The sequence below is a fragment of the Sinohyriopsis cumingii genome, chromosome 6, assembly GCF_028554795.1.
Source record: "Sinohyriopsis cumingii isolate HCF-2022 chromosome 6, ASM2855479v2, whole genome shotgun sequence".
NCBI lineage: Eukaryota > Metazoa > Mollusca > Bivalvia > Unionida > Unionidae > Sinohyriopsis > Sinohyriopsis cumingii.
In genome coordinates this window covers 10,657,420-10,685,015 of record NC_142966.1, presented here as the reverse complement: position 1 = coordinate 10,685,015, position 27,596 = coordinate 10,657,420, and the positions used below count along the sequence as shown (strand labels likewise).

The 27,596-nt window shown below is 34.8% G+C and overlaps 1 protein-coding gene across 4 annotated transcripts in view; it reads left to right on the top strand.

Annotated features, from left to right (window-relative positions):
* The first annotated feature begins 1,429 nt into the window (after positions 1 to 1,429).
* The window catches only part of LOC149796364 (5-hydroxyisourate hydrolase-like), a 43,021-nt gene continuing 16,854 nt past the window's right edge, over positions 1,430 to 27,596 (top strand). Inside the window, exons 1-3 of one of the 4 annotated variants that reach the window (XM_089961035.1) lie at positions 15,162 to 15,260; positions 21,126 to 21,182; positions 24,663 to 24,802. In XM_089961035.1, coding sequence (XP_089817161.1) covers positions 15,177 to 15,260; positions 21,126 to 21,182; positions 24,663 to 24,802 — 281 coding nt within the window. In that variant the 5' untranslated portion in view covers positions 15,162 to 15,176. Of the gene's footprint in view, positions 1,593 to 15,126; positions 15,261 to 21,125; positions 21,183 to 21,510; positions 21,772 to 24,662; positions 24,803 to 27,596 lie in introns of those variants that run through there. The other 3 variants (XM_089961036.1, XM_089961037.1, XM_089961038.1) reach the window with 3 other exon arrangements.

Genomic DNA, 27,596 nt, shown 5'->3' with positions numbered 1-27,596 from the left:
AACTAAAACATGAAAACTAAACAAAATTACAGAGTGTATATTCCTATTTATAAATAAACAAATCACCAAAGGGTGAAAACCCTGCATGTTACAGAATATGAAAAAAATTGGAGTGTGAGCCTAAGTCTGAGATTCTTTTTCAAAACAATTTGCAGACATTTTTTAAACGTGGTTTAGCATATGTTTGTGTATTTTCAATCGAGATTATTCTACTACAACCACGTGGTCTCATGAAAAATAGTTTTTATTTTGCGCGAAAGTAAGCAGAGTTTCACCTATGATACTTTGGTCAGTTTGGGAATAGTTCTGCGCTACCTAACACAGTAACGTTAGCATTTTACACTCGAAGCCAATGAAGGAATTCTAGACAACACGATAAAACAAATATCAAATAGTACACCGTAATTCAACACGGCCGTCTGACAAGAATTAGAAACCATATTACTCCTGCTGATTCCGTCAATTATCGGCTGCTCTGCCATAGGTACCAAAGTGTTTGTACAGAAACATGGCGTCCTAAAATGGAACGAAATGTGTAAAATTAGTGTGCAGATGTGTATACGTGTGTCTGTGAGAGTGAAATTAATTGGTAAACCCTATTCTTTGGAATACAATATGACAAGTATTCTACGATAAATTAAAATAAGTAAATGGCGAAAGATTACCTTTTCTGATTTCAATAGGTGACCGAAGTGGGTATAGCTGAAAAATTGAAACTGACAGGAATTACTTCGTGCCAGAACAACAGCATAATTTTAAATAGACCGCGCATCCCAAAGTTTCTAATTTTAAATTAATTGCATCTTTCCTTAGCAGTGTGATTTATTTTTCGTGCAATAAAGTCTTTCGATCTGTTTGCATTGATAACACGTTTTGAAGATTGACTAGACTGAACGGCTTATTGTTTCAACGTAAACGGAGTTTGTCTGATTGCCTGCCTCGACATTGTTACTATATTAATAAAATATATTTTAAAGACCACATTTGTTTTATAAGTTAAGCTTAAGAAAAAGTCTAACATTTTCATTATGTACAAGATTTCTTGATGGTTGTCAGCATAGATGGCGCAGAAGTCTAAACGGGCCTGACAGTACACAAAGGATTGTCTCAAGCGGGTGGGGTGGTGTTGGGGATGCGTTGTCAATCGTGTCTATGCGCTTTTGAATTTGCTTGTGGTCTACGTAATATACGTACTCTTAGTATTGACATAAGGTGAAGATTACGTCATCAAATCGATATTCGAATCCTTGGATAATGTTGACTTCCCCTGGTATGTAGATAAGTCAGAAAAGCAAGCATTGAAGTCAGTATAAATTAGGATTGAATTAGGCAGTTTGATTATATTGGGCCTGTTGACTGTATTTAGTTACTGTGATATTTCATTGAGCCGATAGAACATGTATATAACCCAGCATGATAACTGATTAATAAATACAAGAAGGGAAGAAAACCAAAGTATTCTGGTTGAGTCTAGATGCCATTTTGTTTCAAACATGGCTCGCAAAAATGACAATACTAACACGCTAGTTTTTGAAGCGACGTATGACCCAGTGAAAGAGAGACAGTCCAAAATGAAGACATTCGTTAAATATGTAAGTAGAAAAGAAAGATAGGAATGCGATCAGGAAAGTGTGTCGTATATTTATATCTACAACTTCTTATTACAGTCTGACTTCAAATACCCGATAAGCATGCAAACCTCCTGCATGTGCTGGAAGACGGTTGTTAGTAGAATATTACAGTACGTCAGAGGGATCTCCACGTCAAGACGGCTAATTTCCCTTACATTTACATCGCATTGTTTTGAAGAGCAAATCTCTCATCGTAACGTGTTCTCACGAATGAACCATCAATTAAAAAGCTTTGATTTGTAAAGTCACTCAAGACTGAATTATATGTACAAAGTTGCTTTTTGCTGCATTTTGCTGCTTCTTATCGTTTTGTAACGAGAATGATGTAGGCGAATTACAGCGCAAAGCCATTTACTGCCAACAAGCAATATACTGTGCAATCAAAGTATTGAGACACTGAATGTTGACCAAGATACATCTACTCAGTGTAGGCCCGATATAGTCTGTTTTAAACAATAACCTAACGCTGGTAACAACGCACTCCCTTCACTGTCTCTCTATGGAGTTGAATTACTGGATTGAAAAGGATACAATTTCAGTTTTTGTTACTATTATCTAGTCTTATTAATCTGCAGAAATACGGGATAAAACGTCCTTTTATATATAGGGAGTCAGTCCAAGACACATTTCCAAAACGCCAAAAGAGTTTATAAGCGTGGTAACCCTGTAAGCTGTCTATCAGTGTGGTGATATTATGATTGTGTCAGATATAGTTTGTTAGCAGCAAGCTGCCGTAAGCTCTATTGCCGTCCTTGCTTCGACGACCGTATGTAAATTATTCAGCTAATTAGAACTTAAACATGCTGACGTCCAATCCAATTAAAATCAGATTTTTGCTGTCCGACGTGAAGTAGGACGTAGAGATCTTATTTTAACCGGATTGTTCTGTCGTCTTACGCTGATACTATTTATATTATTTAAACTAACTGCTTTCTTTCTACTAAACTAACTTTCCCAAATACCTTTTAATCCCAATCTTCGACCTACAACAAGAACTAAAGATTGTACCGCTTTGACTTATTATAAAAGAGCTTGGTAAGAATACGGTCAGGTAATTCAACTGGACTGATATATGTAAACGCCAACCTGTTGAAATCTCAATCACATGATTGCGCCTCTGGAGGATGCGTCGCCTTGATTGTCATAATTACCGATTGCTGAAGATGTATGGGTATGCTTTTTGGTGCAAGTATTGCCTTGTCTTTTCGAATATAAATTTGAAAAATTATGTGGATAATTTTTTCTTACAAAATAAAAAGTCGGTAATTACATTTTCAAAATAACTTGTTGAAAAACAAGTTACTTATAACGTTATTCATCAGGGACTAAAGACAGTAGTAACAAGGGGACGGACGGGGCAATTTACCCTTAGTACGCTACAGAAAAATAAACGATGTATCGCAGTATTACATTAAAACTGCAGAAGAACAACTTTCTTGAATGATTAAAAGAGAAAATGAAAATAATTTATTGTAAGAATTTTCAACAGAACAACTGTCGAGATGTTATCCAGGGAACAATAATGTATATAAGACCCATTTTAAAATTTAACGCATTGAAAATATCTAAAACCCTTCTCTAATCCCTTGTACGATGTTAGCTCATCCCTGCTATTGTAATTTTGGGATGTTTACGGAAAATTATTTTATAAGTCAATACACGTTTTGGAATGGAAAACACCAATATTCCCTACCACTATACGAATATAATAATCATATACAAATAAAGACGATGCTATGATTGTTTTATTAGATGTACGTTTCATAATTGTTTTATTAGACGTACGTTTTATAATTGTTTTATTAGATGTACGTTTTATAATTGTTTTATTAAATGTACGTTTTATAATTGTTTTATTAGATGTACGTTTTATAATTGTCTTATTAGATGTACGTTTTATAATTGTCTTATTAGATGTACGTTTCATAATTGTTTTATTAAATGTACGTTTTATAATTGTCTTATTAGATGTACGTTTTATAATTGTTTTATTAGATGTACGTTTTATAATTGTTTTATTAGATGTACGTTTTATAATTGTCTTATTAGATGTACGTTTTATAATTGTCTTATTAGATGTACGTTTTATAATTGTTTTATTAGATGTACGTTTTATAATTGTTTTATTAGATGTACGTTTTATAATTGTTTTATTAGATGTACGTTTTATAATTGTTTTATTAGATGTACGTTTTATAATTGTTTTATTAGATGTACGTTTTATAATTGTTTTATTAGATGTACGTTTTCTTTTTACATTAGCAGTTACAGTTGTCACAACTGTAAAAAAAAAGTCATTTGAAAACATTCAAAGAGAAAAGGTTGAAACACCCTAAAATTTATCAAGTGTTTCATATTTCATCTTGTTCTCGATGAAAATCTTTATATTGTCACGAGCCAGGGGTATTTACTTGACCGAGTGGTGTTAAACCCTGGCGCAAATCCGCTAGAAGCCATACGTTTACCCGAATTTCCAAAGACTTCCATACAACTTCAGTTGTAAATTAGAAAGCACGACGTGTCCATTCTATACATAAATTTTACTCTAATCAATACAATACCACAGATCTCGCAACTTTCCAGATATGTATCAACCGCACATCTGCATGGTTTTTCTTCATCAACTTTCCGTACCGTCAGCAGTTTAATCCGTAGACACTATACAACTATCACCTAACACAGGGAACTAGTTTTTCTACGCCACCTTAGGCCAGTCGAATCATGGTTTCTGGCTACATTTCGCCTATAAAACTGCCTCATATTTACCACCATGGCGACATAGACGGTATCTGCCAAGTCCCTTCTTGTTCATTCCATTGTGTAATTTACCAGTCTCCTACCGTAATTACTGCACATGCAGTCACACAACCAATGTACACCACTAGATTTTAATAGGGACTATTGAACAACATGGACACTCATGCGGTTCTGACCTGAATTCATCAAATGTAAACTATGACATCATATAAACTCACTAACACTTGACGTTTGCTCCTAGTAATTTGCAAATTATTTCGGGCTAAGGAATATTTCCATTGCACCGAGTTCCAATAATCAAACAAGTACTCAAACAAATCTAAAAATTCCTTAAAACGGGGCGCTGTAACAAAATGCGCATACTCCAAATTTATTACAATACTTAATGGAGACACTGAATGGATATGTACCCCAAATATATGAAAAATGCTTAAATTAAACTTATTTTGATTAACTCTTAATTTCTATGGCGGTTTTGAATTATACATAATTTGTTTCACAACATGAGGTCATGAAATGACAATAGATGTAACAATTCATGTATTTCACCATTCTCTTCCGGATCCTTAAGAATTTGTCAAGAACAGGTAGTCATCTTTCTATAAGAAATTTAAATTGCTTCGAAGTTGATTACACTCTGGTACCTAAATTGGAATAAATAAATAAATAACTAAAAAAAAAAAAATACAGTACTATTTTCTAAAAATGTTGTTGGTCTTGGTTGAAAGCAGTCATACCTTTTAGACAATTTAAGAAAATTATAATATGAAATTTAATTAATTAATTAATTAATTAATTAATTAATTAATTTCAAAACAGATTCATTCAAATGTGTATTTATGAGCACATACGGTTGTGGTAATTGCCCTTATTTAGCCAAGACGATTTTATTAAATAAATGATCAAAGGTTTGAAAAAAAACTTAGAAAGTATACCTTTTGCATCAAATATTTTTTTTAATTCTTAAATAATAAATAAGTAGATTTTCTTCTCAAGTTTCAAATGTTGTAGATCGTATGCTGTTCATCCTTTCTCCCTTTCAAGTACGGCGAGTCTATTCTGTCTTTTCTTTGGCCTGACAATCACTAACCTATTAATGGCCAATTTTACTGCCTTGACTTTTCGGAGTCGGCAATTTCACCAGTCCCGTCGGCTCAGACACGATTCAGATTTACAACTTACCTAACCTACGCATGTAAGAGAGATATCGAGATCAAAAGACACAGGGACTCTCAGCCAGTTGAAATTGAACTTAATAAGTAACATAATCTTCTTGAAGAGAAACTTCATGTAGCCCGCAAAACCTAACCATTCCACTCGACCTTGCCACAGAAAGAACCTTGTCGAAGTCCTTCATCCAAGACAGCTAATGTTTCACTGCTGACACATGAATCTGAAAGAAAGAAACTACCATTGTTTCAACTCGAATGCGTTCTTGTGACTGTTATGTATATATTGGATCTATGTTGTTGAATAAACTATTTGAAATATGATATTCTATGTGATTTCAGCGCTGAAGCTTTAAAAAATATATAGTGTAAACAAAACTATATTCCCTTTTTCCGCTTCATCAAGAAAACTCGATCATAAAACGTGAGACTGCATGGCTAAATTTAAGTGTGCCGTTGCGTTGAAGAGACAGTGGCGAAATCGAATTTACTGCACAGTGTTTCAATGGAAGATAGTCGTTGTTGATATAAAAGTTAATGCAGTAAACGTTTACTAATTGGTTTCGATCACATTAGTAAAAATTGTTATCCTTGACATTAGTATATCGTTTTTAAAAATAGACAAGATTGATGAAATAATGATTGATGTAAAATATCAAAGATAACGTTTCAAATGTCATTCACTAAATATAAGACTCTAAAACAATTGCCCTGCGTGTACATGTCCATTTAGGTGATCCTTTAGATAAACAAAACAAAACAAAGGCACAATCAAATCAACATTTACATATTTTAATAGTTAATGTCAAATTGTTTTCCTACTGTAGTAAATTTAGAGTATGTGCACTTGGTTGTAGTGCCCCGTTTTAAGCAATTCTTAGATTTGTGTGATTACTTGTTTGATTATTGGAATTCGGCGCCATGGAAATATTCCTGGCCCGAACTAATGAACTAATGAATAGGAGCAAACGTCACGGAGTGAAGTGTTAGTGTGTTTCCATGATGTCCCGGTTCACTAGTAGTGAATTCCGACCAAAACCGAATGAATGTCCCTGTCGTAAAATAGTACATATTAAAATCTAGTGGTATACATTGGTAGCGTGACTGCAAGGACAGTACTAACGGTATTAAACCGGTAAATTACACAAGGGAATAAATAAAAAGGGACTTGACAGACACCGTTTATGTCGCCATGTGGGCGAATATGGTGCAGTTATATCGGCGAAATGTGCCTGGAAAGCATACATTGACTGGCCTAAGGTGGCGGAGTTAAAATAGTTCCCATTGTTAGGGAGTACTCATATATGTTCTAAGGCGTGAACGGTTGGTGGTACGGAAACATAATGAAGCCAAAACACGCAGATGTACGGTTGATAGATAGTTGGCAGTTTGGTTTATCTGTGGTCTTGCATTAATTAGAGGAAAATTTAGGTATAGAATGGACACGTCGGGCTTTCTGATTTACAACTGAGGTTGTATGGAAGTCTTTGGAAAGTCGGGGAAACTTATGACTTCTAGCGAGAATCGCGCCAGGGTTTGACAACCGCTCGGTCAAGTAAATACCCGTGTGCGTGTAACACTATATTATAAAGAATATCCAAAGTACCCCGTTTAAAAAAGCGACATAAATTTATAGTTTCAAGTATATTTGACTTACAGAAATATTTTAAATATTAAAAAAAATATTAAAATTCCACCACCAACACCAACAGCAAGAACAACAAAACAAGCAAGCAACAACACAAACGAAAACGTCATTCAAAGCGCTGAAAAGTTCTGTTTTTTAAGTTTTTTCAAAGAACAGTGTAATAATAGGCAGACGAATGTTACCCTATCACACGCTTTTTTTTCGGGGGACAATGACCCGACGAGCATGGAAACCAGTCTTGATTGTCGTCACGATCAAGTCCTTTACAGAGGAGCATAAAACCAGCTAGATTGCTGTCACTTTAAGCCTATGACCCGAGGGGCATTAAAACTAGTTTGATTGTTGTCACTTTAAGGACTACGACCCAGTATCATGGAAACCAGTCTGATTGTTGTCACTTGAATACCCAAGACAAAACAGAATGGAAACCAGTCAGAATGCCGTCACTTTAGGGCGCACTCTACATATATTATGAACTTCTGAGAGAGTGACAGGTGTAAGTTGCATTTGCAACATGCACACTGGAGAGAATGTTGGTATTCCTATACCTTACTTTCATATATTGTGGCTGAAATTTCTTTTCATATTGTGAAATAATAGAATACAATAGAGACAAACAGTCATACATTTAATTATATTGTTATAAAGGGTATAGAATATATCAATTTAAAAAAATTATACAATTTTATATAGTGCATTGGCATCTAATTTATGAATCCAATAAATTTCTTTTATGAGTCTATTCATGTCACCATGCATAATATCTATTGGCATGAAAGAAACATCGAGTAGAGAGTAATTATTGGTGTTTAAGTGTGTTGAAATATTAGAGGAAAACTGCTTTTTACGGCGTTTGTGTTGTTTTTATCCCAATTTTTATATTGTGGAAATTGCACATGATCTAAGCACACAGTTAACCAAAATGACAGCTCCCGTGTGCTCGAATAAACAGCCTGAATTAGTCTAAAGTACACTCTCTTTACCAGTTTTAAATATATGTAAAGAAATGTTTCCAGACATGACAATGCCAGCTTCTGGAAGTGCAATGAATGAATTACAAGATATATATAATTTAAAAAAGTGATTGACTCTTTCTAACAAATCAACCCTGAAACCCAGAAGAGAAAAAAGGGAGGAAAGTCGGGGTAATTCTTTTTCTCTAAAAATCTAACCCCATGCAAAATACGATACTGTGGAGAGTCACCTTAAGGCATATGACCATATTTAGTACGTTATTTTAACGGATAGAGTTGAGTTGATTGGCCGCTCTAGTTCCATAATGCTTCCTAATGTGGTAAGGAAATAATCAATCAGCAATTTCAACTTTAAATACTACTATCAAAGTTTCATTAAACTTTCATTTTTAGTGTGTAGATACAACAAAAATAAAATACTATATTTGAAACTTTATTCATTCGTGACAGAGAGAAAAACGTTCATAATTTTATATTTTAATAAACTGTGCCATAATTTTATTTAAAAAAAATTATGTTCGGTTATTTGTAAAAATGTCACTTTTTATATTAGGAATTATATCATCACGAGATTCACAAAACACATAGGCATTAAATGGCGTATGATTGTCACTGACACGTACAACGTATCATAGGATTCTCAAAACACAAAGGCATTAAATGGCGTATGATTGTCACTGACACGTCCAACGTATCATATGATTCACAAAACACATAGGCATCAAATGGCGTATGATTGTCACTGACACGTCCAACGTATCATAGGATTCGCAAAACACATAGTCATTAAATGTCGGATGATAGTCATTTACACGTCCAACGTATCATATGATTCACAAAATACATAGGCATTAAATGGCGTATGATTGTCACTGACACGACCAACGTATCATAGGATTCGCAAAACACTGTCATTAAATGTCGTATGATAGTCACTGACACGTCAAACGTATCATATAATTCGCAAAGCATAATGGCATTAAATGTCGTATGATAGTCGCCGACACATCAAACGTATCATATGATTCGCAAAACACATAGTCATTAAATGTCGGATGATAGTCATTTACACGTCCAACGTATCATATGATTCACAAAATACATAGGCATTAAATGGCGTATGATTGTCACTGACAGTCAAAAGTATCATATGATTCGCAAAGCATAAAGACATTAAATGTCATATGATAGTCATTGACACGTCCAACGTATCATAGGATTCGCAAAACACATAGGCATTACATGTCGTATGATGGTCACTGACACGTCCGACTTATCATAGGATTCGCTAAACACATAGGAATAAACGTCGTATGATAGTCACTGACACGTCCAACGTTGAAGCGCAGTGAATGTGCGAGTTACCTCTCTTATTTATTTCTTACGAAAACAAGAACAGTTCTTTCCCTTATATTTCTAGTTCGTATCGACCAAGATACGCAGAAAGTTAATAACATGATTTTAACTTCAATATTTATGTTTAAAAAATTTGTTGATGTTGCTTTTTATTTTTTTTTAAAAAATTGATGCTTCAGTTTGGTTGGACAAGGATGTCGTATTTCATTTCATAGTTTAGAGTCGACTGTGCAAGTTTAGGGTCGACTGTGCAAGTTTAGGGTCGACTGTGCTAGTTTAGGGTCGACTGTACACCTTTACATTAATATTAATTAATTGTTCCAATATGCTGGTATTTTCCATCGTATCTTTTTTTTCCCTCTCACCCAGCCATATTGATTGATACAATTAATGTAATATTACGCACGACACTGACTCTGCCTCTTTAATAAATCTTTTCTTTGTGTTTAAAGATGTACATTGAATTAGTACTGAAAGATATTCGACTCTACCCAACATCAAAAGCAAATCCACAAGAATAATTTTGTTTCGTTACAAATTCAGTAGCCTATTTAAGCACATGCAAAATGTTACTTGATACTACCATAATTGAACATTAAACTGAAACACATTGCTATGTTAAACATTATTTTATAAAAGTCATCACTCGAATGAACAATAACTAACCAGGGAATCGATCATATTTATGTTTACTTCTTACTGACATCACATAATCGAATTTATGAGGATTCTTAATGACATCACATAATCGAATTTATGAGGATTCTTAATGACATAACATAATCGAATTTATGAGGATTCTTAATGACATCACATAATCGAATTTATGAGGATTCTTAATGACATCACATAATCGAATTTATGAGGATTCTTAATGACATCACATAATCGAACTTATGAGGATTCTTAATGACATCACATAATCGAATTTATGAGGATTCTTAATGACATCACATAATCGAATCTATGAGGATTCTTAATGACATCACATAATCGAATTTATAAGGATTCTTAATGACATCACATAATCGAATTTATGAGGATTCTTAATGACATCACATAATCGAATCTATGAGGATTCTTAATGACATCACATAATCGAATTTATGAGGATTCTTAATGACATAACATAATCGAATTTATGAGGATTCTTAATGGCATCACATAATCGAATTTATGAGGATTCTTAATGACATCACATAATCGAATTTATGAGGATTTCAGTGTTATGATGCACTGCCAGCAAAGTTCCCATGGCAGTAAAAATATGAATACTATTTTGTTTCTTTCGATGAAGAATCTTAACGTCGATAAATAAATCATGCATTACAGTTATTTGAACATATATTTTTTCTTTGTATTTTTTTAACCGAAAGCCAGAGAAACGATACACAACCGATGCTCATGTTTGGAATTATTTGCCATATATGATCATAATTTTATATAAGTATGGTGGTATACACACACTTAGAAATCATGATTGACCGTGGTCATTTCTAGCTTCTTTGTGCATTTTGACCTATTAGAATTAGAAAAGCAATTTAAAAAAAAATGTCATGTATTACCCAGCATTAAAAGATGAAAATACTTCACATAGTAATAAATGATACAGACATATAAATTCCTCTCTCAATTTCGTACATCAGTGACATGCGATTTTTACTCAGAAATTATTTCTTCAATATAAGGTTACACTATAAAAGATAAGAAATTTTGTTTAACGTCGGTGGTCTGTTTTAAGTACACGAATAAGTAACTCTGTAAGAACTATTTTACCGCCATGACATAATAAAAGTATTTCGTAATTCAACAGACATGTGTACACAGATACACAGTGAAACAATACACATGTCAACATTACAATGCCAACGGTTACAGCAGATGTAAAGTCAATATAGCAGTAAATAGCACACAATTATATACGTATGAACACATACAGTACTCCACAGAAAGGAGTACACTTAAAAGTTCAAGGAGAAAGTGTGACAATTTTATTGTTAGAAGCGTGCACAATGTAAACAGTAACGGAGATTAAAAGAGAAAAGAAGACAACAGTATTTGGCATGCAAATAAATGCGTACTCTGGACAGGAAATATGACATCAGGTGAATGAGGGTGCAAAAATAAACGAAATCTGTAACCACCCGCCCCACCCCCAAAATATCTACAAATCTAAGAAGATTAGTAATTAACATAGGTGTTATGGTTGTAGGATTTAATTTGGCATCCTTAAAGTTTAAATGTTACTGGCCACTAAATAGAGAACAATAAAACATCAAGCCTAAAAGATGTCTGAATCACCCTACTTAATTTTTGAAATCAGGGATTGTTCTCAGTTCATAGGACAGGATGACCCAATCTCTGGATGGCGTAAAATTTGAAGAAGTGTTTACCATGTATTTTGGTCATTACCTTTGGTACTGTTATCATATTTTGGCGTCTAAGCTTCTGGCTGCAGCATTTTAATGTAACCAGGTTACTCGGGTAATTAGGTGTTATCTTGTGCATTAAAGGTATTCAATATCCTTTAATTCTGATTGACTCAGAGTTACTTAAATATATTTCATGTTTTATTAACCCAGTATGGCCTGGACTGTCTGTAAATATATCTGGATACTCGCTCAAAAAGATTTGTCGACGTTGACCTCCAGGGTGCACGCTGACCTTACCTATTTCCCCAGCGAAAATTTACTTTGTATGTACCTTGGTTGCGGTGAAAATCTACAGTCAAAGAGCTCGAGGTAATTGTGTTCCTCATTGTAGTCGGTGATCCCGTGCAGCAATGGGTAAACCGAACTCAGCATAACCACTGTAAAAAAATCAACAGCCCTTGGGAACACTGTACGTGCTAACGAAACCCCGTCTACATTTTCGTACATATATAACTCATAAACATTTCACTATACGCAAGTCCGTGACAATACCCTCTCCGACCTTAAAAAATCGGAAGCAATTTTCGAAAATTAAGGAATGTAAACAAAAAGGAAACAGGAACTAAAACTAATTTAAAATAGCAGACAACCATGGTAATACTATCTGTAAAGCAGGCTCTACTTAAGTAAACGGCCCTTACACTTCCCGACCCTCGAATCACCTCGATTAGGAAACGATATGGCTGTAACGTCAATGCCCAACGCACCAATCTTGCATTGGCTGCTTTTGCTTCGTTCAAATACACGCGAGACTTTTGGTATTTGGTGTTTCAGTAAGCAATTTATATAAAGATCAGGATGAAGAAAAAAAAAACCAATTTAAGGTAATGCCACATAAACAATTGATATACTGGGACATGTAAAATACTTACAACTTATGTGTCACGACTATATGGCCTTAAACTAAGTAACAGAAAAGAGCGAAAACGAACAAGTTTAGTAAAAATTTAACAAATAATTTATTTTCCGTGTTCAAATTTAAAAAAATACTTTCAGTATTGTGAATTAAATCCCAAATAGTCATAAATGTTTTATCTATAGTCCGAGAGTATATTGTTCCGAATGAAATCCAATCTTGAATGTGCTGATGTACCAGTAACCAAGAATGGTTTGATTTGTTAAGAATTGTGCTGTGTCACAATGATATAATCAGAATGTCCTTGAATGAATTTACAATAATCCCAAAATAGTGATTTAATCCAACAGTATATATGAGCACTTTGTAATTCCATCGATTAATTTAAACAAATAAATCCTCTCAAATTATGACTGAACATAACTAAAAGACTGATTCCACTACAGATGTTAAGTTAGGAATGAATAACGTCCTTAATATAACAACCTAAGACACAATAAGACGACCTGGAAGAAGGTCAAAAGTAAATTTCTAGAACATTCTAAATTGTAAACAAGATCATGTCTTTCACGTCAGTTTCAGTTAAAGAACATGATACATATCAGGTACACCAGGAATTCCCAAAGTGGAAAACCAATGTCCTGAGCTCAAATCCAAGTAAACATGTTTATCTACAAGTATTAATTATCTTAGAATATAATCTACAATCATATGCAACAATTAGTTATTTAATCTGCTGTTTAATAGAATTACCCTAACAATTTTTAATCATGAACAAATGTTAAACACACAATATAGATATACATAATATATGGTCAAAAAAAAAAGAAAGTTATAATATAAGGATACCAGTTTAACAAGTTGTTTTCGGTTATACGAAAAGTTTCAATTATTTGTATGAAATTCATATCAATGTTGTTGCAAGCTTTCATTTTTTTTGATGATGATGTTGTGTGGTTGATTGTCGAAGGCCACGGGCATGTCCGTTAGTATTACACTGACATTGCACAGTGCACCCCAGTCTTCCATCGGTTTCAGTTGAGTTGTTTGACGTTCATACCCTTTTATAAAAGCAGATAGAAAATATGAAAAATGCATTTGGATCTAATTATACAGAAGCCTTTAAAACAAATTCAAAGTGCAAGGAAAATGCTGACAGGTCTGTAGTTTCCCTTATCCACTGGATCTGCCTTTCTTTAAAAAAAAAACAAAACAACAACAGCTAATTTTACCATCGCCTCTTTAAGACGATCTGGAAGATTTTCTTTGTCAATACAAGTATTAAAAAATATGCCAATTTCAAAGCAAAAAACGTGTGCGCATAATCTAACCATTTTAGGCGGTAAGTTGTCAATGCCTGTAGATTTCTTTCTATCAAGGCCTTTCATAGATTTGAGAATTTGTTCTTGAACTACATTTTTCACTTTGAGAATTCGGTATTTTTCAGGTTGTTGGATTGTCATGATTCGCTTCTATGGTGGTTGAAAAATAATGAATTCATTGACCCATTGTTTTAAGCAATCATAATGTTTCTTTCAATGTTAATTTGACCCAATCAGAACGATGTTACAATCTGAACTTTGACCCAGTGGAGTTTTGAAATGTTAATGCAGCACTCATTGAAAATTTAAATGACAACACCTTTCATCAGAACGATGTTACAATCTGAACTATACATTTTTTTTTTTTTTTTTTTTGTGGATAAAGAAAGGTTTAATGAACGGTCAAACTTCCTACAATCTGAACTTTAAATTTTTGTGGATAAAGAAAGGTTTAATGAACGGTCAAACTTCCTACAATCTGAACTTTAAATTTTTGTGGATAAAGAAAGGTTTAATGAATGGTCGAACTTCCTTAGATTTTGGGTCTCAACTGCACCTTTAATAACATCTGTGCTTTGTGAGAAAAAAAAAGGTTTTTGTGTAATTTTCTCAAAATTGTTTACTTTTATTTATTTATTTATTTTTTATTTTATATGGTCATATTCTGATTATTTACGTACTTTACAAGTTCATTGTTAATGTAATGGGGGTATTTTTGCTCTTTTGGAGCATGGTTATGAATGACCTTCAATTACAATTTTCACAATATGAATCATGAACTCAATATTTATCCTCACTTTCATAACGCTCTTTCTATTCTTTTTACAATGCAGCAGATTTAAAAAACAAAATAAAAAAAAATAAAAAAAATAAAAAATCACAGCACGACCACAACAATTTCTCAAAAACAACAAAAATAAATCATACTAAACATACAAACAAGTGGCCAGTCGTACTGATAATTTCGAGATAACTGCACCCGCAATTGGTCCAAAGATAGTCCAAGGTCACCAGTTTGGCACCTTAGAGTTATGTCCTCCAAGAAGGAACGGTTGGAAATTACCTTGAGACATTTAGATAGATCAGCAGCGAAGCAGAACGTAAACATAAGCGAAGTATGGCACCATACAGTTTAGCTTTAAACTTAACATTAGCACCAAAAGCGTCACTAGATGCAGTCGTTAATGTACATATTTTACGGTCATGCAGGCGAGACTAAATAGAGTTTCCTCCCTTGAACGTTTGTACCTCCTCTCTCTCTCTCTCTCTCTCTCTCTCTCGAGAGAGAGAGAGAGAGAGAGAGAGAAGGGGGGGGGGGGCGCAAAATTAAATTATATAGCTGGGTTTTTTTTGCACCCACTACTTAAGTGCTTGTCAAAAAAAAGGAATTTTGTCAGTCCTGAACAATCGTGACCTTGATTCCTAAAAAAACTGCAGGGAGGCCAGTACTGGACATAAACAGCATTTTATCATGAAGACAATGACATAATTGCACGGGTATTTTGGTAATAATAATGAGCCAAATTTCAGTTACAAACATGATGAATAGCATGTATATATTTTCTGCTCGCATGTCGATGCTGTAAATCTATCAATTCTACCACTATTGGTAAATTAATTTTCTATACTTCATTAATTAATGTATTTTGAGTTTAAATCTCTAACCACTTTCTTAGTATCCTTGTAATGGTTTAATGGCAAAATGCAAAAATATGTAAAACTGGAGTCTAATACTTCCCTTTTATGTAGACCACCGGCCACGTTAAACCCATCCTTGTATCCTACTTTCTAAAGCACTCTGTGTCTTTGCAAATAGCTGCACTGTACAACGACAAAAGCTAATTTATGGCGTGTTCAAATGCTGCAAAACAATAACTATTACTGATACTCTTCAAAAATGTCACTCAATCACCGCTATATATGACCCATATATGCATTCATGTAGAGTTTATTTAGGATATCCCCATACCTGCAATAACACATGTTGTGCTAAAAACACTAAAATACAATTTCTTTTACTGCCCAATGCCCCGACACAGTTGTGTGTAGAAAGAGACAATTTTTTGAAAGTTTTGAGGAGAAAAAAGACAAACCCCTTTCACTACAATATATGCCCATAGCATATAGCATGTATCAATGATAAACATTCCTGCTTGGAGTTGAGGTAAACAAATTCTTGGGGCTGGCCATGCAGCAGTTTGTCACTGAAGCAGTGTAGTTGGGATAATGTGAGTGTTTGCACATATGTATGTGTATAGTGATGATATTTGATAATACTAAGCCTACCAACTATTTTTTTGTTCTTTCTAAGTATATTAAATGCTTTGAAGAAAACAGACACAAGTTATTTTCTTTGATTTTGAATTTTTAATCGTTTTTAATATTTATTATATAAATATAAAAAAAATATTTATTTAAAATTGGACAATGCTGCTATTTATAGTGACATGCATTGACCCCTGATAGGACCTTAAAACACATGCTTTGAGTCTCAAAACCCAACTAACACTATCTTGGAATATCCCATTTATGCATACATATATTAGCACAATTAGTGATGTCAAGTACAGTACTTTTGATTATCTTTAGGCTTATAGTAAGAGTGCAGGATGGATAATACTTAAGTTATAAACTTTAGCAAATGGATATTACTTAAGTTATAAACTTTAGCAAATGGATAATACTTGAAGTTATAAACTTTAGCAAATGGATAATACTTAAGTTATAAACTTTAGCAAATGGATAATACTTGAAGTTATAAACTTTAGCAAATGGATAATACTTAAGTTATAAACTTTAGCAAATGGATAATACTTAAGTTATAAACTTTAGCAAATGGATAATACTTAAGTTATAAACTTTAGCAAATGGATAATACTTGAAGTTATAAACTTTAGCAAATGGATAATACTTAAGTTATAAACTTTAGCAAATGGATAATACTTAAGTTATAAACTTTAGCAAATGGATAATACTTAAGTTATAAACTTTAGCAAATGGATAATACTTGAAGTTATAAACTTTAGCAAATTAATATTTACAAACTGCAAGTGGTGAAAGAAGAAGGGAAAATAAATACAAACAAGCAAACAAGTCATTTGAGGAATGTTTAGGAATTGTCTTCACTTTTGACCACAGCCATACTTTCAATATGGAAAGTTTTATAGTCATTGGGTTATAGGTAAATGTGTAACTTGAAAGTTTGATAGCATCGGTGTTACATTCGGGTTCAAAGGACACACAAACACCAAGTAAGGGTCCTACAGCTTTATGTAAAATAAAGTTAAAATCTTAAAAATAAACTAGAAAAACATTGTTGCTTACAGTACCAAGCCCAACTAAAAACTGCCTGCTCTATCACTCTGCTCATGTTTTAGTAAGGGTTAGAGACAAGGGATCCTAATTAAATTAACATTTTTGCCTTATTCAGGCTCAGATAGCCATGGGAAGATAAACAACAGCACTGAACCTGTTGACAGTCTCTGGTATCAAATATCCAGAATGCTATGAATAATGTTCTGGTGTAGTAACAATTAGAATCTGCTAGAATCTGATACACGCACTTATAACACCTCCCTTTTTACGAGGAAACTTTATGTTTTCGATATAATAATATTTTTAAAATAATAATAATTTGCTGGCTTGGTACATCAGTAAAATGATAACTTGTATAAAGCTTACATTACTACCAAAATGCATAAAGCTTAGAGTCACTACTAAAATACAACAAATTGGTATATATTCGCATGTTGTTTTTCCGCTCCTGTGCTTTATAATGAAGTTGTAAGGCTGGAGTGCCAAACACCATCTAAGTAGCCGTTGATTCTTGCTTTGCATTTGATTTAACCATGTCAATGGGTTGTGGTCAGTTACGATTTCAAATGTTGTCCCTGACAGGTAATACATTAATGAATCAATTGCCCACATGATCGCAAGACATTCCTTCTCGATAGCTGCATATTTCTGCTCTTGCGGCAGAAGCTTCAGGCTTAGATAGGCTACCACATGTTCTTCACCATCCATTGTCTGGCTTAGCACAGTACCAATTGCTATGTCACTAGCATCTGTCTGCATGATGAATTCCCTGCTGAAATCCGGGGCAATAAGGACTGGGGTCTTAGTAAGCATCCTTCAACATTTTAAATGATCGGACGGCTTCTTCAGTCCATACAACTATATTTGGTCTTCCTTTCTGTGTCATGGAGGTTAATGGTACTGCTACTTCAGCAAAGTTCTTAAGGAATTTTCTGTAGTATCCAACCATTCCAAGAAATGAGCGTATCCCCTTTTTCGTGGTGGGTAATGGAAACTCACGCATTGCTTTAATTTTATTGTCGTCTGTCTTAATTTTTCCTCCTCCAATGATATGCCTGAGGCATTCAATCTCAGCTGCTCCAAACTCGCACTTTGATGGCTTTATTGTAAGGCCATCTTCCCGTATACGTTGCAGCAAGGCACGCAGATTATCTATATGTTCTGACCAAGTTTTGCTTGACACAATGATGTTGTCAAAATATGCTGCGACATTATGTAGTCTGGACACCAGTAAGTCGACGAGTCGGGCAAAACTGGCAGGTGCCGTTTTCATAACGAAGGGCATAACGTTAAATTCATAGAGCCCAAACTGAGTCACAGAAGCAGACTTTTGCCTCGATTTTTCAGCGAGAGGAACTTGCCAGTAACCCTTAGTTAGATCTATCTAACTCAAGTAACTTTCATAACCAATCTTCTCAAATAGATCATTCCATTCATGGGACTGGATATGTGTTGAATACAGTGATATTATTAAGCTTGCGGTAATCTACACATAGCCGAAGAGTTCCATCTTTTTTGTCAACTAATACACAAGGCGAACTCCATGGACTGATTAAGGGCTGAATGAGGCCTTGCTCTAGCATTTCATTCAACATTGCTTTTACCGCTTGTTTTGCGCGAAAGGTATTCTATATGGCCATTGTTTAATTGATATCTCCGAAGTTGTCTTTATACTGTGAGTTAAGATGTTTGTTTGACCAGGCCTAGTTGTTAGAACATCCTGAAATTTGTTGCAAAGATTTCTAATATCCTCTCGTTCCTATTTTGTTAAGTTTACCCCCAGCTTAATGCCAGCATCACCTTTACCTGCTCTTGGAGGAAAATCGATATCCACACCATCGTTCTCGTCAGCCTTCGTTGCCAGCAGCACAGTACGCTTGTATCCATGCAGTAAGTTTACATGATAGGTTACTGTACCGTGCCTACAACAGATAGCCATGGGAAGATAAACAACAGCACTGAACCTGTTGACAGTCTCTGGTATCAAATATCCAGAATACTGGGAATAATGTTCCGGTCTAGAATCTGATACACGCACTTATAACAATCGGGTTGCAGGTAAATATGTAACATGAATGTTTGATAGCCATCAGGTTACAGGTAAATATGTAACATGAGAGTTTGATAGCCATCAGGTTACAGGTAAATATGTAACATGAATGTTTGATAGCCATCAGGTTACAGGTAAATGTGTATCATGCTGTCATGGTTTGGGTTTAACATTTCTCAGTGCAAGATAGGCTAAAACATGATGGCCAGTATAACTGGTGGAGGAAGAACCAGGGAAAGCCCCAGTAAGAACCACCTGGAAAGCTGCTGGCAAGCATTCTCACATACCATCTTTATTGCTTTATTTTCATAACATGTCAGTCAGATCTAATCGTAAAATGTAATATCTCCCCATCCCCAATCCCCAGTCAGGACTATAGGGTAGACTCATTATATATATATATTATCAGAGAACAATGTATGATGATGAAGGGATCCAAATCTGGTTGATCCAAAATATATTTAGAGTACCTCAAGGCACGCTACTTGGACCTTGTGTTCCTGTTTGATCCAAAGTATCATCTAGAGCACCTGAAGGCACACTACTTGGACCTTGTGTTCCTATTTGATCCAAAGTTTCATCTAGAGTACTTTCAGGCACACTACTTGGACCTTGTATTCTTGTTTGATCCAGAGTATCTAGAGTACCTCAATGCACACTACTTGGACCATGTATTCCTGTTTGATCCAGAGTATCATCTAGGGTACCTCAAGGCACACTACTTGGACCATGTATTCCTGTTTGATCCAGAGTATCATCTAGAGTACCTCAAGGCACACTACTTGGACCATGTGTTCCTGTTTGATCCAGAGTATCATAGAGTACCTCAAGGCACACTACTTGGACCATGTGTTCCTCATTGTACCTCAATGACATCACAATCAAAATTAACTCTGAAATTCACTTCTTTGCAGATAACTGTTTATGTGAGAGAAAAAGCAGAACCAAGGTTGTTACCAAGACATTACAAAATGGCATTAATAATCTAGGACAGTGGACATGAAAATGTTGTATGATTCCAATGTAAAAAATGCACGTGTCAAGAAAGAAATGCCATAAAAATGCCGTAAAACCAGTATAGCATATTCACTGGAAGTGTCATATTCATTTGCAGGTACTACCTTAGAAAACCTCAATCAAAATATTTTGGAGTCACAATCGCTAGTGATCTGAAATGGAACCTTCAGAGTCAAATATGTGTACCAAAGCAAATTGCACTTTGGGCCTATTAAGACATAATTTGTCATCTTGCCTAAACTTAGTGAATTTTCAAGGGTGTAAGTAGACCTGTATTCCCAGATTGTACAGATCAAAACTTAAAAATCAAAAAGCAAGAATCTAGATAAATCTAGGTTTGTGACGTCCAGTTATGACTATACCCCATTGTCACAGAATTAAACTCTTTTATTTATTGAATACATGTACTCGGGTTTCGTTTTTTGTGTACAATGATACCTGAGGGTGATTTATGTATACTGTGTCGTATTCTGAAATAGTTCGGTTCATCCCATGCCGCACTTGCGAAGTGCTCTCGATGGGACAAACCGAATGCCTACAATGCACAGACTGTCTGTGTATAAATACCTCACCGTACGTACATTTCTTTACAATACAGATAAGTCTTGTCAGCCAGCAGTCTGCTTCAAGGACTTGCACATCGTCAGCTGTAGAGGTATGCAAGTTTGTTTATTTCTAGTCTCTAAGTTATAACTACTGTATAACCATGTTTATTTTTGTATGTTTGCTATGTAGCTTTGGTTTATGCAGTATAATGCACGTATTTCTATTCTTGTTTGCGATTTAGCAAGGGATTTATATTAGTAATATAAAGCTACATTTTTAAGAACTGTTTAATATAGTAGGATTCTTATTGAGCAAGATTAGGTTTATTTTTGAACCTGTCATTTTGTAATTATTGTGCTGATAATGCAAACTATATAACTTACCGTGTATAATGTCATTATGTTATTATGCCCATGTTTCGTACATGGTATTGGATATATTTTCCGCTGTCTAATGTCTAATATCCGGAATGTGTAGAGCGGTGTAAAGCTGTGTAAAGCTGTATGGAGTGTCCAGAGTGTCTAGAGCATGTAGAGTGACCAGAGTGACCCAAGCGTTCAAAGTTATGTGATCGGGGTCAATGTGGTGCAAACTGTAAAGCCAACCACAGGAATTAACTGTAGCAGCTGTGAAGCTGAACTGTAGCAGCCGTGGAGCTGAAACAAAGTGTACTGATGACGGAGTTTATCTCCTTACATGTAATTTGTTAGCCATGGGCTAATTTTGGGGTTCGTAAAACCCAGTGTATCTTTCGGGACTGTAAAGATAAGTGGTATATCTGTCCCTTTTTTATCACCATAATTTCACTACCTGAGTGAATTCATTTTACTACATGAGTAAAATTTTACATTGTTTACTACCTGAGTAAACTGTATCCATCATGTCATTGTCAAATCATTGTGAACCATTCATCCCTTGTCTTTGCATTTGCTAAATTAATTTATTTGTATTTTTCATCATTAAGTCTGTGCATTCTTATGTTAATCAAATCCAATATTTGGATTATATATACACACACATATTCATAATTAATTGTTCAGTCAAGTCATCCATTATTAAACATTGTATTTATATCATCGTCAAAAGTGTTCTTTTGTGAATCCGAAAATCCCATCTGGTTATCTTGTTACACCCATGAATTTTCAACTCAGTATTGAAAAAGTTTTCATGGGAACTTTTAAAAAGATGCAGACTGGAAAATAGATTGATATCTTTTTACAAAGGTATAAAAGACACAGATGAATTACCTTGCCACAATTGGATCAAACCAAACAATAGAAATCAACATGAATATATGATACCATATGCAAGAACATGTACAAATTCTGATTTTCCCCAAAACAACCAAAAAACTAGAATTCATTACAGTACCATAAATATTAATCCAAAACTGCTGATTCCTCAGAAAACTAGATTGAAAACTTCTAAATTAGTAAGGTCACATTTCATAGAAGAAAAAATTCTGTCGTAAAGTTTGATGCTGCACAGTGCCAAAATCAGACATGATTTTTATGTTTTAAAGCGGGATTCCGCTTTTCTTTTGACTTTAATCAGATTTTTCTTGATGTAGCCCATTTTTTATATCGTCTCCAATCCGGTTTTTAAAAAACGGTCTGTCTGCTCCCATTCTGCAGTGACCCTTGTAAATTATTTGTTCCATATAATAGCACATGACTCTCATAAAGAGTATTCTGATTTGTCAAAGGTTTAAATTCATCCAATGAATCTTTGTGTAATGGAAACTGATGGCAATGGAAAGAACAAGCATGCTTGCAAAACATGGCATCCCAAGTTGTTTAGAGAGACCATGACATGAAAAGTTTAGATAAAGGTTTAAAAAACATATGGAAATGGGAATGGCTGGGACGAAAAGTTCATGGAAATTTAGTTGGTCAGTTTATAAGAAAACTGAATGCTAGAGAACTGGCATTTTGTGACCTCTGCAATAAAGATCTTAATTATTGTAGTCACAGTTGGAAGAGTTTGGAACAGCACCTACAATAAAAGCTGCATATGGAAACATTTAAGCTCAGAAGGCATCTGGAAAAAGTGCAACTAATTACTATACAAAGAAAGATTTCTTGCATGAGAGAACAGATGTAGCCCACTGTCAGAATATGCACACTGCATGTCACCAATACAAGCACTAGCTTGAAAGGAAAAAAGCTTTCATTGAGAAGGAAAAGAAAGATTACACATTGAGCCAAAAATGTCAATGGTGACAAAAAGGAAGTCTAAAGAAATCTTTGCCAAAGCCGCAGAAAGAGCTCAACTGGTATATCAACAGGTTGTGTCCATTGGAGAAAAAGACAAGTGAATGTATGGGATTATTTGTATAAAGTTGATGTACTGGGTGTTTATTTTACAGATTTGTTATGAAAGAGAAAAGTATAATATATTTGCTCCAAAAATTGAGAAATTATTGTGACTTAATTACGATGTGAACACTGACATGCACATGAAATAACTTGAGCATCAATAATATTGGAGAACACATTCATGTGACTATAAATATTGTGGAATTATTGAAGTCTAGTTGAACATTTTTGATAAGTTTATGTTTTTCAAATGATTATTTTGGTTTATTTTATGATCAGAAGTTGCACCAGGAGCAGTTTTTTATGGGTGTAAAATGTGTTTCTGTTAGACTAGGTGGAAAGATGTATTTTTGGTAATACTACCAAAATGTAGTCCCATAAATCGGCCTCCAAACCTATTACAAGTTTGGGAGCTGATTTGTCAGACCAGCCAAAATGCACCCTGGTTACAGAAGTTCATGCAATGAACTTATTTATTGGTATGTGCCTTAATAACGCCTACATTTCTTTTTCAGTCAACATTAATCTGTCTCGTGTATTTGCTTGAGGGAATAAGAATTTAGAAAAATAAAATATGTGGCACAATCGATTGAACATTCTTGCACCAAAGATGAAATATTAGCACAAGGAATCATGTCATATCAATTTCATGTAGGTAGGGCTGAGTGTCACCTTTGCCAGGCCTGCTAGCAGACAGATATCTTATGATGCTTCAACATGGTTTCAGATAATTTCAGTATTTCAATAGGGGATATGCTCGAACTTCCCACTTCAACATAAATGCTCCAAATATCTAACACAAGGTGTAAAAACTCAAATGAAACCAGGACTAACCAATCTTTAGCTCTGCTTTCCAAGAGTTGATAAAATTCTAAGCATTTATTACATCTTAATCATTCCCAGTTAGATCCCAAGGTTTTAGTTTCCTAATGGTTTAAAAGTTGTTCTGTATTTGTTTTGTATTGGACAGTTCTTACATCCAGATAATTGGAGGTGGGCTTTTATTTGTCTGAGGTACAAAATTGGTCTTTTTGATTTATAAATTCATGATATTAAGGTGCTTATTTTACATTTGATATTAATAAATGGTATCTCTTAGTAATAATTCAAGAAATATATGTAGATTTTGTAAATGTAACTTGAATTTTATTTCAGAATTGTTGTGCAAGTCGTGTTAAAAGACTGACTGATTTAGCAGGGGAGAAAACAAATAATCACTGAATTCTTAATGAAACAGCCAGATATTTAACACGAGTATCTTATATTTTCAGGTTACAATGTCCTCTGGTGGTGTTGTGCCCCCTCTAACTACTCACATACTGGACACAGCACGGGGTGTTCCCGCAGCCAATGTACCAATGGTATTGTACATACGTGAAATTGATGGTAGCTGGAGGCAGGTTGAAGCTGGGTAAACAAGTTATCCCTTTTTCTACTAATATTATCATTTTTTGTCAGTTAGTTTCAAGTTTACCTTTACTGTTGCGTTGTGTAATATACAGTCAAACCTGTCATAATGGTGATCTGTTTTCACAGGTCACCTGGTCACAATGGCCATTCTGATCCCCCTACCCCAGAAATTTCTGATATAAATGCCCTGTGTTTAATAGTCACCTGATTTCTACCGTCAGCAGCATGAATCAAACAGTTTCTGCTTCAAGTATGCAAATTAAACACTTATTTTATTTGATGAGCCAGGCATTGTTTCAATAAGAGCATATCACATTAGTCTTTGTTTAAGCGTTTTATATCTCAGTTGTACATACCATATTTCAGTCACACTTTCAAACTTGAAAGACTCAGTATGTTTACTCCAAGAGTAAGGTGCTTTTTATCCTTACAGGAGAGGATCAAAGTAATTTGTTTGCTGGATGGTGGGAAAAGTAGTTTTGGTATCACAGCAGAAATGGAAGTCACCTTTTGTGCCAGTGTGATAGGGATAGTTAGATATCTCTATTTGCCTGTGAATTAAAGCTGTCTCAAAAGAAAAAGAAATGTTCATCTTTGAGAGGAGATATGAGTTACATCCCTTTTCAATATGGCCAAGGGTCAGGGACATTCAGTATTTAAAATTTGTTTGTGAAGGAAGGTGAAGTTTCAGTTCATGGATCACAAGGTATACATGGCTTCTTTTGATTTTCTGTTCATCAAAGCATCTCACATAAGCTGGCAGTCTTTTGATCTCACATAAGCCGACTGTCGTTTGATCTCATATAAGCAGTCTTTTGATCTTGGTGATTAATGAGCATCTGACTAATCCAGATGTTGTTTTTATAGTGTGGAAAAACTTACATGGGTGTGAAAAAACTTAGATGGGTATGAAAAAACTTACATTGGTGTGAAAAAACTTACATTGGTGTGAGAAAACTTACACTGGTGTGAAAAAACTTACACTGGTGTGAAAAAACTTAGATGGGTGTGAAAAAACTTACATTGGTGTGAAAAAACTTACATTGGTGTGAAGAAACTTAGATGGGTGTGAAGAAACTTAGATGGGTGTATATTTTTGAGTCAGTGATGATTTCACTTTTAGGATGGATTAAAGCAAGCAGGAGTAATCTTGTATGAAACATCAATTTGGGAGAAAACAACAGACACTGGTAATTACAATTTTGTTGTACAGTGCAAATCAAACAATCTAAAACACTAATAATAATAATAATGATATTTTGTGTGTGGTATTTGTTCAAAAATAAGTTTTAAATGGTGAACCCAAGTACAGTGGTCACCTGTGTGCAGTGGCCCATTTTACCTTTTTGCATTAGTGACCACTATTAACAGGTTTGACTGTACAAAAATAATCATCATTTTTAGAGTTTGTATGTATGTTACTTTGAAGTTTATGGGTCTAGAGGTCAAAACATTAAAAACTGATGAGGGTATTTACCATCTTAGCGGATTCATTAGCTAATTATTTGAACATAAAGTGGAGTGGTGGTGTGCTGAGAAATATAAATTCATTAAAGTTTCATCATTAGGCACCTGCATACTTATTTTGCATTAGCCCTATTATGGACTATGCAAGCCAGTTTTTGTTTACTTATACATTTTTGTCAGAAGAGCTTTTAAGAAGTCAGTGCTTGGTATTTTTGTAAGCATATGGATCAGGGTTTTAACAGTTGAATTTGACTTGTAAATGAGTATATACAGTATCCTAACCTAAATAAAACTGGTCATGTGACACAAAATAAGATAAATAACACAGTGGTCATGTGATAACATGAATCTATATAGTGGTCATGTGTTAACATGAAGCTATATAGTGGTCGTGTGTTAAAAATTAAGTTTAATATTTGAACAGCTTATAATGAGGCACTGGAATTTCTTTCATTCGGAATGATATGTGTCTATCATTACCTGAATATACTACAGTATCAACAGGATTACCGTATAGGTCCAGATCAGCTTGGCTGGTCAGTAGGTAGTACAAACTTTGGCTATAATAAGTCCAGATCAGCTTGGCTGGTCAGTAGGTAGTACAGACTTTGGCCATAATAGGTCCAGATCAGCTTGGCTGGTCAGTAGGTAGTACAAACTTTGGCCATAATAGGTCCAGATCAGCTTGGCTGGTCGGTAGGTAGTACAGACTTTGGCCATAATAGGTCCAGATCAGCTTGGCTGGTCAGTAGGTAGTACAAACTTTGGCCATAATAGGTCCAGATCAGCTTGGTTGGTCAGTAGGTAGTACAGACTTTGGCCATAATAGGTCCAGATCAGCTTGGCTGGTCAGTAGGTAGTACAAACTTTGGCCATAATAGGTCCAGATCAGCTTGGCTGGTCAGTAGGTAGTACAAACTTTGGCATAATAGGTCCAGATCAGCTTGGCTGGTCAGTAGGTAGTACAGACTTTGGCCATAATAGGTCCAGATCAGCTTGGCTGGTCAGTAGGTAGTACAAACTTTGGCCATAATAGGTCCAGATCAGCTTGGCTGGTCAGTAGGTAGTACAAACTTTGACCATAATAGGTCCAGATCAGCTTGGCTGGTCAGTAGGTAGTACAAACTTTGGCCATAATAAGTCCAGATCAGCTTGGCTGGTCAGTAGGTAGTACAGACTTTGGCCATAATAGGTCCAGATCAGCTTGGCTGGTCAGTAGGTAGTACAGACTTTGGCCATAATAGGTCCAGATCAGCTTGGCTGGTCAGTAGGTAGTACAAACTTTGGCCATAATAGGTCCAGATCAGCTTGGCTGGTCAGTAGGTAGT